This window comes from Desmodus rotundus, chromosome 12 (genome assembly GCF_022682495.2).
Source record: "Desmodus rotundus isolate HL8 chromosome 12, HLdesRot8A.1, whole genome shotgun sequence".
In the NCBI taxonomy this organism is placed as follows: Eukaryota; Metazoa; Chordata; class Mammalia; order Chiroptera; family Phyllostomidae; genus Desmodus; species Desmodus rotundus.
The window spans coordinates 19,706,354-19,721,246 of NC_071398.1; the positions used below are offsets into that span (position 1 = coordinate 19,706,354).

General features: G+C 46.2%; 1 protein-coding gene across 3 annotated transcripts in view; it reads left to right on the forward strand.

The window, feature by feature from the left end:
* ST3GAL2 (ST3 beta-galactoside alpha-2,3-sialyltransferase 2) overlaps positions 1 to 6,849 on the forward strand; it is a 42,331-nt gene extending 35,482 nt beyond the window's left edge. For all 3 annotated transcript variants that reach the window (XM_053915216.2, XM_053915215.2, XM_024556092.4), the window contains 4 exons: positions 1,167 to 1,346; positions 2,897 to 2,942; positions 3,237 to 3,356; positions 4,403 to 6,849. In XM_053915216.2, the coding sequence (XP_053771191.1) occupies positions 1,167 to 1,346; positions 2,897 to 2,942; positions 3,237 to 3,356; positions 4,403 to 4,576 (520 nt within the window). In that variant the 3' untranslated portion in view covers positions 4,577 to 6,849. The remainder of the gene's footprint in view (positions 1 to 1,166; positions 1,347 to 2,896; positions 2,943 to 3,236; positions 3,357 to 4,402) is intronic.
* Positions 6,850 to 14,893: the final 8,044 nt, after the last annotated feature.

Genomic DNA, 14,893 nt, shown 5'->3' on the forward strand with positions numbered 1-14,893 from the left:
CTCAAAGCAAAATTCTGTCTCCAAATGCACGCCATGTCCCCCTGCCTTGGAGACTGTAAAGTATCTTTTGGACTTCTTACTTGACTCGTTCCCAAACTTCTGAAAATTGGTGCCTGCCCAGCAAGTGGGAGGCACCTGAGGGAGGTGGAGGCTCTGCAGCGGAGCCCACCGAGGGGCGGGAGGCACAGCAGTGCAGGCAGACAGGCCTGGGAAGGGACTTGGTGAAAGCTCTGGCTGCCAGTTCAGTGGAAAAGGCAGGCGGGGGGCTGTCTTCAGAAGCCAGCCTGGGGCATCTGTGGTCCTTCGATATGCAGGACCAACTTGGTCTCTTCATTTCTGGTGACATGAGATTTGTTTCTTGAGTCCTCAGAAGATTCAAACTTGATCCCAGCTCCTGATGATCGAGCCCAGGGCCCGGCCAACATAGGGGTCACCAACCAAGACTTCCACTGCCTGCTACCCGCTCCTGTATCCCAGCAGCTGAGAAACATCCCTTTTAAGCCGCCTTCTCCACCCTGCTCTATTCCTTACAGAAGTGAGATATTACTGAAAAAAAACAACAGACGTACACAATAAAAAATGAATTATCTCTCCCTAACCCCGTTTCCCAAGAGTAAGAATCGTTAACAATTTTAATACCATTCTAGATTTTTCTATTCATATTCAAAAGTATTTTTTTCTTTTTCCTTAATGAAAAATGGTATACTGTCTAGTTTTAAGTTTCCCTTTTCTGGGTTGTCATTCCCTCTTGCTGCGTATGGTAGATATTCAAAAGATATATATTATAAGAAAAGAGGTGGGTTACCTCACACTGCTTGGTTTTTTTCACTGAATAGCTCTTGGACTTACTTTTTACCAGTACATCTACTTCATTCATTCTGGTGTCCGTATTCCATTATTTGAATGGCCAGAATGTATTAACTGGTTCTTTCCTGTTTGATTGATTCTACTTTTCACTATTGTAAGTGATATTCCAGTGACTATCCTTGTGCACATGTTTTTGCACTTACCCGGCCATTTTTATAGGTTGGATTTCTGGAGATGGAATTGCTGGATCAAAGTGTACACCCGTTTGTGTTTTTGATGACTACCCCCGAGCTGTCTTCTAAAACTCCTGTACCGTTTCTCTGGCAGTTTCTTCTCATGTCAACCTCTTGTTCCTGCAGAATGAATCAGGCGCCAACCGTGGGCTTCGAGCAGGACGTTGGCAGCCGGACCACGCACCACTTCATGTACCCCGAGAGTGCCAAGAACCTGCCCGCCAACGTCAGTTTTGTGTTGGTGCCCTTCAAGGCCCTGGACCTGCTGTGGATCGCCAGCGCCCTGTCCACGGGGCAGATCCGATTGTGAGCCACCCCCCTGACTGGAAGTGCAGTATGGGTGACAGGGCCACCTTGGGAGGAGTCTTCCTGGGGACTGGGTCTTAGAATCTCTGTAACTGGATATTTTGGCCAAGGGGGGCTGGTGAGGAGGGAGGCAGCAGTAGGCAGGGGCCCCAGCTGGGGCGTTAGCTGCGGCCCGAGCATGTTCTGTGTCAGTTCCTGTGTGGCGACAGCCAGCATATTGGTGGTGGAAGGTGAGGAGAGAACGATCTAGTTTTAGTCTCCTGCCCAGGGGTGGCTCCTGACTGTGGGAGCTCTGCCTTCTGAGTACTTTCTTCTGGGCCTATCGCCCAGGCACAGTCAGGAACCCCAGAAAATTCAATCAAACCAAGTATTTTTTTAACAGCTTTATTGAGATATAACTCACATACCATACAATTGACACATTACAAGTGTATGATTCAATGGCTTTTAGTCTATTTAGAGTTGTATAACCATCACCACAATTAATTTTAGAACACTTTCATCATATTCTAAAGATGAAAACCTTTAATCTAAAAATCTAAAGACCTAAAGATACCCCTGTACACCATAGTCATCACCCCCACTTCCTACAGTGCCCCCAAAGCAGCCACTAATCAGCCCTGTCTCACCCTGGGTTTTGGGTGTATGCAGCAAAATATTTGTAACTTAAAATTTATAACTTTAACCATACAGTTTAGTAGCATTAAGTATATTTGCGTCATTGTGCAAACATCACCCCTCCCCATCTCTAGAGCTTTTTCATCATCGCAAATGGAAGCTCTGTAGCCATTAAGTAATAACTTTCCATACCTTCTTCTCCCCAGCCCCCAATAACCACTATTCTTTCTGTCTGTAATTTGACTATTCTAGTACTTCATGTAAGTGGAATTATACAGTTTTTGTCCTTTTATATTTGACATTTCACTTAGCATAATGTTTTTCGTTTCATCCGTGTTGGAGCATGTATCAGGATTTCATTCATTCTAAAGGCTGAATAGTGGATATGCCATATTTCCTTAATCCACTCATCCGAGGATGGACAGTTGGGTTGTTTCCACCTTTTGCCTGGGGTCGTCATGTATTTTTAAACACAGAAGTGTAAGTTCCAGTGTCCTGACTTCATGTTTAGGAGCCAGAAAAGCTGGAATAAATGCTGTCAAGTTTCAATCGCACATGTTCTTAGAAAAGGGAGTGTAGGTTATGGGGGCCATGCTGGCTAATGGGGAAGGAGGAAGAGGGTCAGTGTGGGCACAGGTCAGAGCACACACATAGTGGGCTTGAGGTGGTCTCTAATTCAAGCAGAGCGCTATGGGAAGGAGGGTTGGGGCTGGATTATGGAAGGCGCCAATGCGTGTCTAAAACATCCTTATTTTATCCGGAAGGGCAGCGTTTCTGAGTGAGGTACTGCAGTGGCGTGTGGGAGAGCAGTCTGGAAGCAGGGAGCCTGTGTGAGGGTGTCGCCACTCAGGCCTGAGTGGGAGGAAAGGCATCCCTGGGCCCCACAGGGCCATCTAACTTCTTTTTTTTTTTTTGTATTTGCTTGCTTGCAGCACCTATGCCCCAGTGAAGTCCTTCCTTCGAGTAGACAAAGAAAAGGTAAGCTTCCTCCTCTGCCCCCTTCTTTATTCTCATCTCAATGGAAACAGTGCAGACCTGACTCCTGGTGTGCCTGGTCCTGTGGCTCAGGCATCTCCTAGCACCCTTCCAGAACCTGCAGTGTCCCCATCTGTTGGTATGCCTGACCTCCACAGAGGCTGCAAGGAGCCAGGGAACACAGATGAACAGGTCCATGGGCAGGCATGGAGGAACGGGCAGACGCTGCTCAGTGCCTGGCCTGAGTCTTTGGACCCCAAAAGCACCTCATGTGCCTGACATATTGTCTCCATCCAGGTCCAGATCTATAACCCAGCCTTCTTCAAATACATCCACGACAGGTGGACAGAGCATCATGGGCGGTACCCTTCTACAGGGATGCTGGTGCTCTTCTTTGCCCTGCATGTGTGTGATGAGGTAGGTAGCCCGTCTGCGGATAAAATACTGAGACCCATGGCATAGGAGGAAAGCAGCCCTTCTCAGGACTTAGCAGTGCCTCAAGAGGAATGTGCCTTTTTTTTTTTTAAGATTTTCTTTATGTTTAGAGAGAGGAAGGTAGGGAGAAAGAGAGAGAGAGAAACATCAATGTGTGTCTGCCTCTCACACACACTGTACCAGGGACCTGGCCCACAACCCAGGCAGGTGCCGTGACTGGGAATTGAACCAGCGACCCTTTCGTTCACAGGCCTGTGCTCAATCCACTGAGCCACACCAGCCAGGGCAAGAGGAATGTGCTTTTGTGGGCAGAAATCAAGTGGCTTTGATTCCCCCCGTTTTTAGGCAGTATAGATCTGCACTTCCCAAACTTACTACTTTAATGATTTTACTAAATCCGAAATCACTTCATTTGAAAGTTAAATTTATTTACAAAGGAAATGGAATACTACCATAGTTGATATTACTCTCCAAAAAGTAACTAAAAACATGGAGATGGTGTGATTGTCTCCCACAGCTGTGGGCCCCAGGCCTCTATCATCTCGTGTGTTAAACACGGAGGTTAGTCATTCAAGGAGCCGCATCTCGCCTGTGGGCAGGGCTACTACTGTGCTATGCACTTCAGTGCTCATGCCTAGCACACCCACTTTTTTTGCCAGTAAATTCTTCAGTGTATGGTATTGGGTACTTGACCAACTTTCAAATAAAAGTACATTTAAAAAAATAAGAAGAATACGAAGTTAGGGTTGGACTAGTTCTAAGCTGGGATGTTGTTTTTGAAGCAATCAGAGGTATGGAAGGAGAGCTGAAAGGGAGCAGCAGTCTCCCTTTGTCAGTGTCCTTAGCCCAGGCCTGGATGTCCCCTCTTCCCGTGCTTCCCTGGCTCTGGGAATGGATTAGCTGCCGGCTGCCTCCCGGTTTGTCAGGTCGCTGTGGCTTATTTCTCCTCCATTACCAACTGCGGCTCTCCCGTGTCCGGTCCATCACGGTCCCTGACATGAGGTGACTTGCACCGCCCTCCCTTGCAGGTGAACGTGTACGGGTTCGGGGCCGACAGCCGGGGCAACTGGCACCACTACTGGGAGAATAACCGGTATGCAGGCGAGTTCCGGAAGACCGGTGTGCACGACGCTGACTTTGAGGCACACATCATCGATATGCTGGCCAAGGCCAGCAAGATCGAGGTCTACCGAGGCAACTGAGAAAGGCCTGGCTGCGACTCTTTCGGCCCGGCTGCCAGGGGCCCGTGCACACTCGGGTCGGGACTAGAGGCTAGCCCCTGGGCGGCAGCCTCCGCCCGGTGAGGTGCCGGGCGTGGGGCGTCTTCTAGCAGTCTGGAGCGAAGTGGGGAAAGGTCTGGACCCAACCGCGAGCGCCGCGAGCGCCGGCTGTTCCCTGCCAATCACAAGACCCTGGGGCCCGGTACCAATCAACGCTGCAGCCAGGCGGAGCCTATGTTTATCAACCAATCGTGTGGCTCAATCCGAGTCAACTTCCGGCGCTGGGCCCCGCCTCCTCCAATCAATGGCTTTTGGAGGCGAAGGGGGGGTCCTCAATCCCCACTCACCTATGCTTTTCGGTAGGATTTTTGTTTCACGCTTTTTAAGGAGTAGTGGTGGCTTCTGACTCAGACGAAGTACTTTCTGCAGGCTCTGAAAGAGCTGTTGAGTCTCTTGCGGGCCTGACCCCCGTTAAGGACGCCGAGAAGGAAACGGAGGGGAGGGGCTGCGGCGGCTCAGCTCCTCCCCGCCCCCCCCCCCGGGGGGTGCCTTGTGGCCTCGGGGTGGTAGAGGAACGGTCCAGGTGGTTTCCAGAAAGCGCTCTTTAACCCCAGAGAAAAGCCAGAGCCCTCCCAAACTGTTCCAGGCCTCCGGGAGAATTTTAGATCCTAAATTTCTTTTATCGGTTAGGCCGAGATGGATGAGTGTCAACCCACCAAAGAAATGCAATGAGAATCCAGAGGGCCCGTGGGTACCCTCAGCCTCCCTCCTCCCCCTCCCCGCCTTTGGCCACCCTATGGAATGGCCTTTCTGACCAGGGCATTTTGTGTCCCGCTAGAAAAGGAATTGTGTCCACCCTTTGCTTGGGGGCGGAATTCGCCTAGGGCCTAACTCTGGAGCACAGGTGTAAGGAACTGGGCAGGGGACAAGGAAGCCCCCTCACGTCAAATGTAAGGTGCTTCTCACTCACGTATATCCTTGGCTACAACCTTTAGTGTCTCTCCTTAGGCTCTGGGGCTCCTCTCCAGCCTACTTGCTCTGGAAAAAAAAAAAACAAAAAAAACTTGCCCTGGGGTGGATTGGGGCTCTGCTGCTTTTCTCATTCAATCCTTCTCTCCCTCTTCCCGCCCCCCCCCACCTCTCTCTCTCTCTCACGCGCACACAAACACACATGTCTGGCTCAAAAGAGAGGGAGCATACATGTGGGAAAGAAGGCTGGAGATGAGGAGCCCAGCTGCCTGGTGCATGCACGTCTTCACCCATCACCCCAAAGAGGACTAGGAAGCCTCTTGCTTGGGGGTGGAATTTGCTTTGGGCTCATAATTTAGTTAACCTGAAATTACCAGATCCGGCTGACCAACAAAGATTCTTTCAAAATTCTAAGCTGGCCATGGAAATACCCAGGAGCCTAGCTGGGGAGGAGTAGACTTGCCCCTCTGCATGCCTCCTCCCCTGCCCATAGGTCCCCTCCTTCATGCCCACCTCCTGCCTTCTCGCTCTAACTCACTCTCCATTTCCAGCTCTGGAATGGGCTGGGAAGCTAACAACCAGGGATTACAACTAGAAGCTACTTGCATGACTGAACCCAGCTTAAGTCCCTAGAGGAAGCTGCTGATGGTATTCTCCACCTTCAAGATTAGGGACGTATAGGAGGGGGAAAAAAGCTTCTGTGAAGTTTCCAAACCACTAAAAGGACCCCCTTTCCCACCAATGACAACACAAATACACCCTTTTTCTTAGTGAGTTGGTGCCACCAAGCAGCCTCCTGGCCATTGGAGTAGTTCCTGCAGCTGGCTGGGGGAACAGTAACAAGGAGAGTTGGGGAGGAGCAGGGAGCACCCCCAAAAGTTAATATATTGAGAATTTAGCTTGAGTCTGTACCTTCCTAATTCCAAAAGTAAGTAGAATAAAGAATGGGGATGGATTTGGGGGGTGGCCTTTGGTGGAATGCTTCTCAGGGTCTCCCCTCACCATTCTGGAGAGCCACGGCACCAGCCATTCTTGCCCGTCCCGTCTCAGTGCTTCCCGAAGAGGCTGTTGTGTGTGTTTAGAAGATGAAAAAACAATGGAATTATGCCAAACAGTATTGAGCAGAATAATTTATTTCTTTTTTCTGTTCCTTTTTGTTTTGTTCAGAACATTAATAAATCCCCATTCTGGAAGAGATAGATCCCAGCATCCAGCCCAGATCTCTTTTTCTGCAATAGTTATTTAAACAAATGTTTTTTAAAATTTTTCTTTCCTTTCTCTCTCTTTCTGAATTAAAAAGAACAAAAACACTATATAGTCATTTGTTTTGAAATGTGTCAGTGGGGAGTGGTGACCAAGTAATGGCTAAGAATGTTGGGGGGAAAATGCATGAAGGGGGTAAGGGATTGGACTCCCCGATACCCTCCCCTTATACATGAGGCCTCCCAACCCTGAGCCACTGGCTGTGCCCTTTGGGAGGGTGGTCCTTCACCACGCCCTCCAGGGTGCCCAAGTGAACCAGCAGGGAAGAGACTCTGCACTGCCGGGGGTCAGCACAACATGCAGATCCAGCAGGCGCCAGGATGGAGATTCCCCCCTCTGTTTCCAGGGTCTGCGGAACTCCCCGTGATGCCACAGGTGTGGGTTGGCCGGAAGTCAGCCATGTGGTAGGAGCAGATGCCACAGGCTTCTGAGGCACCTGTCCATGCCATTTCCTTGGGCCACCGGCCCCCCTCGAACCTACTTCCGTCATGCTGGGGAATGCCACTGAACCGATTTTATAGTTTGGCAGGTCAGATAACATGGATCTTATGATGGACCACTTAGGATCTATAGTCACTTGGTGTCCCACAGGTCAGTTTCTGCCAATGCCCAAAGAGTTGCTTTTCAAAAGAATACTTTTTTGTTGGAGGAGGGCACTGGTCTTTAAAACCCTAGTGCCCCGAGCTGTAATTCTGTTTGGAGTTGTCAGAGACACTCCAGTAGCATTTGGCTGGCTGAGTCATAATGCCTGGTGGCAGGACGGGGCGGGCACAGCCTGGACTGCTGAGAACCTTTTCTTGTCCAGGCCCCCCACTCAGAGCTGGCTGCCTTGTGTATATAACTGACTGCAGCAGCACTCCCTAACGTATCTGTTGCCTCCAGAATCAAGACTTCCACGAAATCATGTCTTTTGTTTTTCTCCTTTATGTTGGCCAAGGACTGTGTTGCCTTGATCCAGCAAAGATACCACATCTGGAAACCCCAGGTTGGCATTACCAGCTTGATGATCACATTTGCAATAAAACTTCCATCATTCTCCATGACTCAGGTGGTGAGTAAATGGGACTAGGAAGAAAATACCCATCCCTGCATAATTCAAGTTTGATGGCAGCACCGGTCTCTGCAGACCCTGCGGGGATGTGGTGTTGACTTCGGACTTACTCTTTTGGAGATGGTTTCAGAGACTCCTCTGGCCCACCCAGTCATCATCCCCCTCACTCCATGGGTCAGGTTGCCAGTATGGGGATTTTGCCAGGTAGTAAGTATCCTTCTTCCTTTGTGGGACTGAGGATATTACCTTAAAATAGGTCTGTGGGCTCATTAGACCTGCCATTAGTTGAACGTAGACCAGAGCTCCAGCTGTCACTTGCCATAATAAGCTCTGACTCTAATGGGTGGACCACACTGGCAATGGGTCTGAGAGCCACCACCTGATAACTCCTTGAGGCCTTGGTATTTCCCTTTCCCCCAGTGCTCTGTCCTCCGGGAAGTAGGTCCTTCTGGAAGGGCTTGGGGAAGACTCACATCTGAGCTATGTCAGAGGGTCACTCTTTAAGGACCTGGGACTTCCCTTGAAAAAGAGGCTGCAGACGCGTGACCTGATTTAGGTCTGGGAACTGGGTAAGAAGCTGTGAATCCCCATTAATGTGACTCAGGTTGCTTAGCTACTGAAATTTTCCACCACTAAAAATTTCCCTCCTACGTACATTAGGTACCTTAGTAGGCTGCCCAGCATCTATCAATATTTCATTTCTAAGGACCCTAATGGTCAGTTTACTGTCCCAAGTCCACAGGAGTCAAAACTCTACCTACCATACCGTGGTTGTGGTAAATGCGCCTGCCTGTCTCAGGTACTTAGGCATGTCTTTCCGGCCTCTGTTTCGCTGGGATCCCATTATTCCCTGACTTACAGATGACAGCCACTACAGAGGTGTCCGACAATGTTGGTGCCCCAATCGTGAGCGCATTATTAAAATTAAATTTTAAGATACAAAATACAAAAACATACAGCTTAGCCCTGTTCCATATGGCTTGGTTGCAATGTCGTCCCATAACCAAAAGATCATGGGTTCAATGCCCAGTCAGGGCACATGCCTATGTTGCGGGTTTGATCCCTGGTCCGGGTGCAAATGGGAGGCTACCGATCGATGCTTCTCTCTTGCATTGGTGTTTCTCTCCCTCTCTCCCTTTGTCTCTAAAAGCAATGAAAAAAAATGCCCTTGGGTGAGGATAAAATAAGTAAAAACATACAGCTTAATGAACTATTATTTTTTAGAAATTTATTCAGAGAAATTTATTCAAAGATAGAATAATGTACATAATTGATATAGAGAGGAATATATGTAAAATATGTACTTTTTATATATATTTATATATATAAAATAATTCTGTGGTGAATGAAAACAATGAACAATTTCCATTGCCATTTGGACACCAAAATGGACTGAAGAAAATGAAGAAAGAGGTGGTTGCACATGTTATATGGGAGAATTAGAAAACCTGGAATTTTATTTATTTTTTCATCTTTATTGAAATATAATTGACATGTAACATTGTGTAAATGTGTAAGGTATACTACATAGCGATCTTATATGTGTGTATATTACAGAATACTTACTATAATGTTAGTTAACACGCCTATCACCTCATACAGTTAAATCTTTTGTGTGTAGTGAGAACTTTTAAAATCTACTCTCAAACAACCAATTAAAACATGGACAAAGGACCTAAATATACACTTCTTCAAAGAGGACCTACCGATGGCCCATGGACATATGAAAAAATGCTCCACATCACTAGCCATCAGAGAGATGCAAATTAAAACCACTATGAGCTATCAACTCACACCTGCCAAAATGGCCAGCATTAATAAATCAACAAGCAACAAGTGCTGGAGAGGATGTGGAGAAAAGGGAACCCTGGTGCACTGTTGGTGGGAATGCAGACTGGTGCAGCCACTGTGGGAAACAGTATGGAGTTTCCTCAGAAAACTAAAAATGGAACTGCCTTATGACCCAGCAATACCACTGCTGGGAATATACCCTAAGAATCCTGAAACACCAATTCAGTAGAACTTATACACCCCTATGTTCCCAGCGGTGCTATTTAATAGCCAAGTGTTGAAAACAGCCCAAGTGCCCATCAGTAGATGAGTGGATTAAAAAACTGTGGTACATTTACACAATGGAATACTATGCAGCAGAAACAAAGAAGAAACTCCTACCTTTTGCAACATCATGGGTGGAACTGGAGACTATTATGGTAAGTGAAATAAGCTTACCAAAAGTCAGCAAAAGACAAATACCGCATGACCTCACTTATAACTGGAATCTAATGAACAAAATAAACCAACAAGAAAAAGAGAACTAGAGACATGAAAACATGGAACAGACTGATAGCTGTAGAAGGGAAAGAGTGAGGGAGGAATGGAGGAAGGAAGGGGAAGGGATTAGTCAAAGAACATGTATGAATGGCCCTGGCTGGTGTGGCCCAGTGGATTGAGTGCCAGCCTGTGAACCAAAGGGTCGCTGGTTCAATTCCCAGTTAGAGCACATGTCTGGGTTGCTGGTCAGGTTCCCCAATAGGGGGCGCTTGAGAGGCAACCACACATTGATGTTTCCCTCTCTCCCTCCCTTCCTCTCTCTAAAAGTAAATAAATAAAATCTTAAAAATAAAAAAGAAAGTGTGAATGATTCATGGATGCTGATAATTGAGAGGGTACTGATTATGGGTGGGGGAGAGGGGTGGGTGGAGAGGGGCAAAAGGGAAAAAATTGGGACAACTGTAATAGAATAAACAATAAAAAAATAAAATCTCAGCAACTTTCAAATACAGGATACAATATTGTAAACTGTAGTCATTCACGTTACAATTGGAAGTTGGTACCTTTTGACCATCTTCACCCCCTCCCCACACGCCCTGCAATCTGTCTGCCTCTGGCAAGCCCAATCAGCTCTGTTTGGTTTGTTATTTTAGATTCCACATAAAAGTGAGATCATACAGTGTTTGTCTTTCTCTGTGTGATTTATTTCACTTAGTATAATGCCTTTAAGGTCAATCCAAATGACAGGATTTCCTTCTTTTTTGTTGAAATATGTGTGTGTGTGTGTCTCTCTCTGTGTGTGTGTCCACATTTTCTTTATTCATTCATTGGTGGACACTTAGGTTGTTTCCATGTCTTATCTGTTATAATGCTGCAATGAACACGGGTGTGCAGATATCTCTTTGAGACAGTGATTTCATTTCTTTCGGACATGTGGCAGAAGTGAAATTGTTGGATTATATGGTGATTCTAAATTAACATGCAAAAGTATGAAGCTGGACCCCTATCTTACATCACTCACAAAAACTAACTCCAAATGGATTAAAGATGTAAATGTAAGACTTGAAACCACAAAACTCCTAGAAGAAAACATAGGGAAAAAGCCCCTTGACATTGATCTGCGATGACTTTATGGATATGATACATAAAGCAGAAACAAAAATAAACAAGTGGGACTACCAAACTAAAAAGCTTCTGCACAGCAAAAGAAACAGTCAACAAAATGAAAAGGCAACATATGGGATGAGAGAAAATATTTGCAAATCACATCTGATAAGGGGTTAATATCTAAAATATGTAAGAAGGAACTCCTACAACTCAATAGCAAACAAACAAACAAACAAACAAGCCCAACCTATTTTAAAATGGCAGAGGATCTGATTTCTCCAAAGAAATGGCCAGCAAGTATGTGGAAAGGTGCTCAGCATCACTAATCATCAGGGAAACTCAAATCAAAAACACAATGAGGTATCACCTCACACCTGGTCTGATGGCTACCGTCAAAAAGATGAAAGATAAGTGCTGGCGAGGATGTAGAGAAAAGGGAGCCCTTGTGCACTGTTAGTGGGAAAGCAAATTGGTACACCCCTGTGGAAACAGTATGAAGATTCCTTAATGAATTATTTTAGTGTGAACACTCATGTACTAACACCCAGGTTGTACAAGCAGCCCAGAGGCCTCCCCGCCGCATCTTCCTCGCCAGGCATGACCCCTTCCTTCCCCTGGAGGTGACCACTGCCCTGACATTCCATGTTCACTTGCGTCTATTTGTGGATTCTCGATTATGTTTCATTAGTCTGATTGCCCAGACCCAAGTCCTAATGGAAATTTGGTTTATAATAAAGATGGCCTCTTGCATCACTTAAAAAAAGACGTCTAAATACATTTTATTGAAATAATTAGATAACCACTTGGAAAAAGGCAGATGCCTACCTTAAAACATTTGCTAAAATTCCAAATGAATCATGAATCAGAATAAGTGCAAAAAGAAAACCCTAAAAATGGTAGGTCTTTGACATATTCAAACAGATCAAATGTATACTCCCATCAGCTTTGTAGCTGGTTTTTGGATTTGCAATTTTTCATGCTCTGTAGTTACCCATGTTGCTAAAAATGGGAGCTTTTTCATCCTTTTTTGTTTCAAATATTTTGTTAAATTTCCCCTTCCAAGGTAACTGCTCCCATTTTGTGTGCAGGCGAGTTTACACCTTTTTCACTCCTTCCCTGTAACTTTAGTGAGGTCACGAGAAGGAAAGTTAAGCGTGACGCTAAAGCATCTGATGAGCAGACATTTCTCCGTTGATTTCCTTCTGTCTCTCTCCACACATCACGGATTTTGTGGAGAGAGACACAAGATGGCTGTGGTCGCTTACTTCACACCCTGTCATGAGGAGGCTTTTTAAATCTCTGAGAATCGAAGGCTATTCTCTCTTCCGAGACAGTGAACCAGGAAGCTGCTTGGAAATTTTGTGTACATGTATGGGAGGGACGTGGCTTACCTACCATCTGGGTTGGCATTCGGGCTGCTGGGCAGGAAACCAGCCATTCCATGGCCTGTGGGGTGGGCTAGGGTAACGATAAGCTAGGTTATATTGCAGTAATAAACGCCCCTCAAGCTCCCAGGGGCTTAAAACAACCAAGTTTATTTTTTCACTCATGTCACATTTCCATCCAGGAGCTGTGCTCGTCATGGTCACTCAGGGACCCAGGTGGACAATGGCACCATCTCTGGTGGATCTGTGGTCTTGCGGGCAGGGAAGGAGAATCTGGTGAACCACGGGCTGGCCCTTACAGCTTGTCAAGAAGTTCACATGTCTTGATGCCAAAGAAGTCCCATGGCCATGCCTCCGCCTGGCACCATATTGGGTGCCACAGTCCACAACAGAGGGCTCTTGGCAGGGGTGGGAGAATGCACACTGGGCGGCATGCTCGCTGGAGGCCAGGGGAAGGGAAGGGAGTATTTTACCCATCGCAGAAACAGCGGCGGGCTTCCTGTGACATGTTGGTTGGGCAAGGTAAGAAAACATCACTCCTTGCTAGGTGAGGGGAAGGGTAAAATCCTAAAGCTACTATATTTTTAAGAATCAATGGGGTGGGGTGGAGGGATGGGGAGAAAAGGCATACAACTGTAATTGAATAACGATAAAAATTTTAAAAAAAAGAATCAAATTACTGCCTTCTGAATGTGGTTAGGAATCAATTGTTCCTTCCTACTACCCTTTCCAGAAAAATCACAGCTTCTGCAGCAAGTCTTGCGTAGGTGACAACTAACCCACATAAATGCACAAAAATGCTGCCTCCCCCCCGCCCTGCTTGCTGAACCATAGGTATTAGGACCCGCTTGTTCCTCCTAGAGTGTAGAGTTCACAACTTCCATCTAACAAACTCTCTGCTCTTCAGAGTAACAAAGGCTCCTTCTGGCAGCAGGGCTGCTTCTCTCGGGCTTGGGGAGGAGGAAGAATGTGTGGTGTCTGTCCGCGTTCAGATGGATCTGAGTTCGGTCCTCCCTATGCTCTAACTTTGCCTTTCCTTTTTTTAATTAAAAGCAATATATATTCATTACAAAGATAATTCAAACAATTCATTATAATGTAAAGTCATGGAAGGCCTTTCTGCAATACTTCTTTTTTATCTGTAATTTGTCATAAAATTGGTAAAGGGGCCTCACAGAAGGAAAAGGAAGTCAGCTCCCTGTGAACCAGCATTCCTGTCTCCCAGGCTGCGTCTCCCCAGCTCTTCCCGTGAAACCCTGTCTCCATGAAACACCACGCTGAATACCACTTAAGGGAACGGTCTGGAATCTTCTTTCTTTGCTATAAATGAAATAACTACATTTTAAGAGTTGGCCATACTTAAAATATTTTTTTAAGTACCAGCCACCTCAACCAAATGATCAAGGTTCACATCACCAGTCTATACTTGTGAGACAAACTTTCCATGCAGAATTCCAAATACTCTCTGCAGCGACGCCACCCTCGCGCCCCATGCCTTAGACGTGCACCGTGCGTAGTGACTTCCCTCCGAAGAGTAAAGTACAAAAGGGGGGAAGAAAGAGAAACCTGAAGACCACCACCTCAACCAGGTCATCACAGTCAGGGTCCGTGACTTTGATGACACTTTGTATGTTATGCGGAGCGTATGTGCCTTTAACACGATGTGGTGAAACAGAACTTTACATCTATGGACTTTCTCCCCAAAACCTATAGCCCCGGTCTAGTCATGAGGAGAACAACAGAGAAATCCCAAGAGAGGAGTATCCTTCAACATACCTGACACACGCTCTTCAAAACTGTCAAGGTTATCAATAACCAGGAAACCACAAGAAACTGTCACAGCTAAGAGGAACCTGAGGAGGTTCCTACTTGACAACTAAATGTAACATGGTGTCCTGAATGAAACCCTGAAATAGAAAAGATTCCAGGGGAAAACTGGGGAAATCCGAGTATCAGCGTCAGCTCATTCATTATAATAAACATACACTTCAACGTTAACACCAGGGGAGACTGGGTGCGGGGCAGGGGGACATTAGGAACCCTCTGTACTGTCGTCTCAATTTTTTATGTAAATTTAAAACTTTTCTAAAAAATAAAGTCTAAAAAAATATTCTTTTTAACGGAAGGAGTTGGGGAGAAAAGTGTCCAGTAGAGTGAACCAAACACAAACATTCACTTCATACTTTACGGGAGCAAGAAATAGTTTTATTGTGTGAATCTGCTGAAATTTAGGTTGTTTTTATTCTTGTCCTT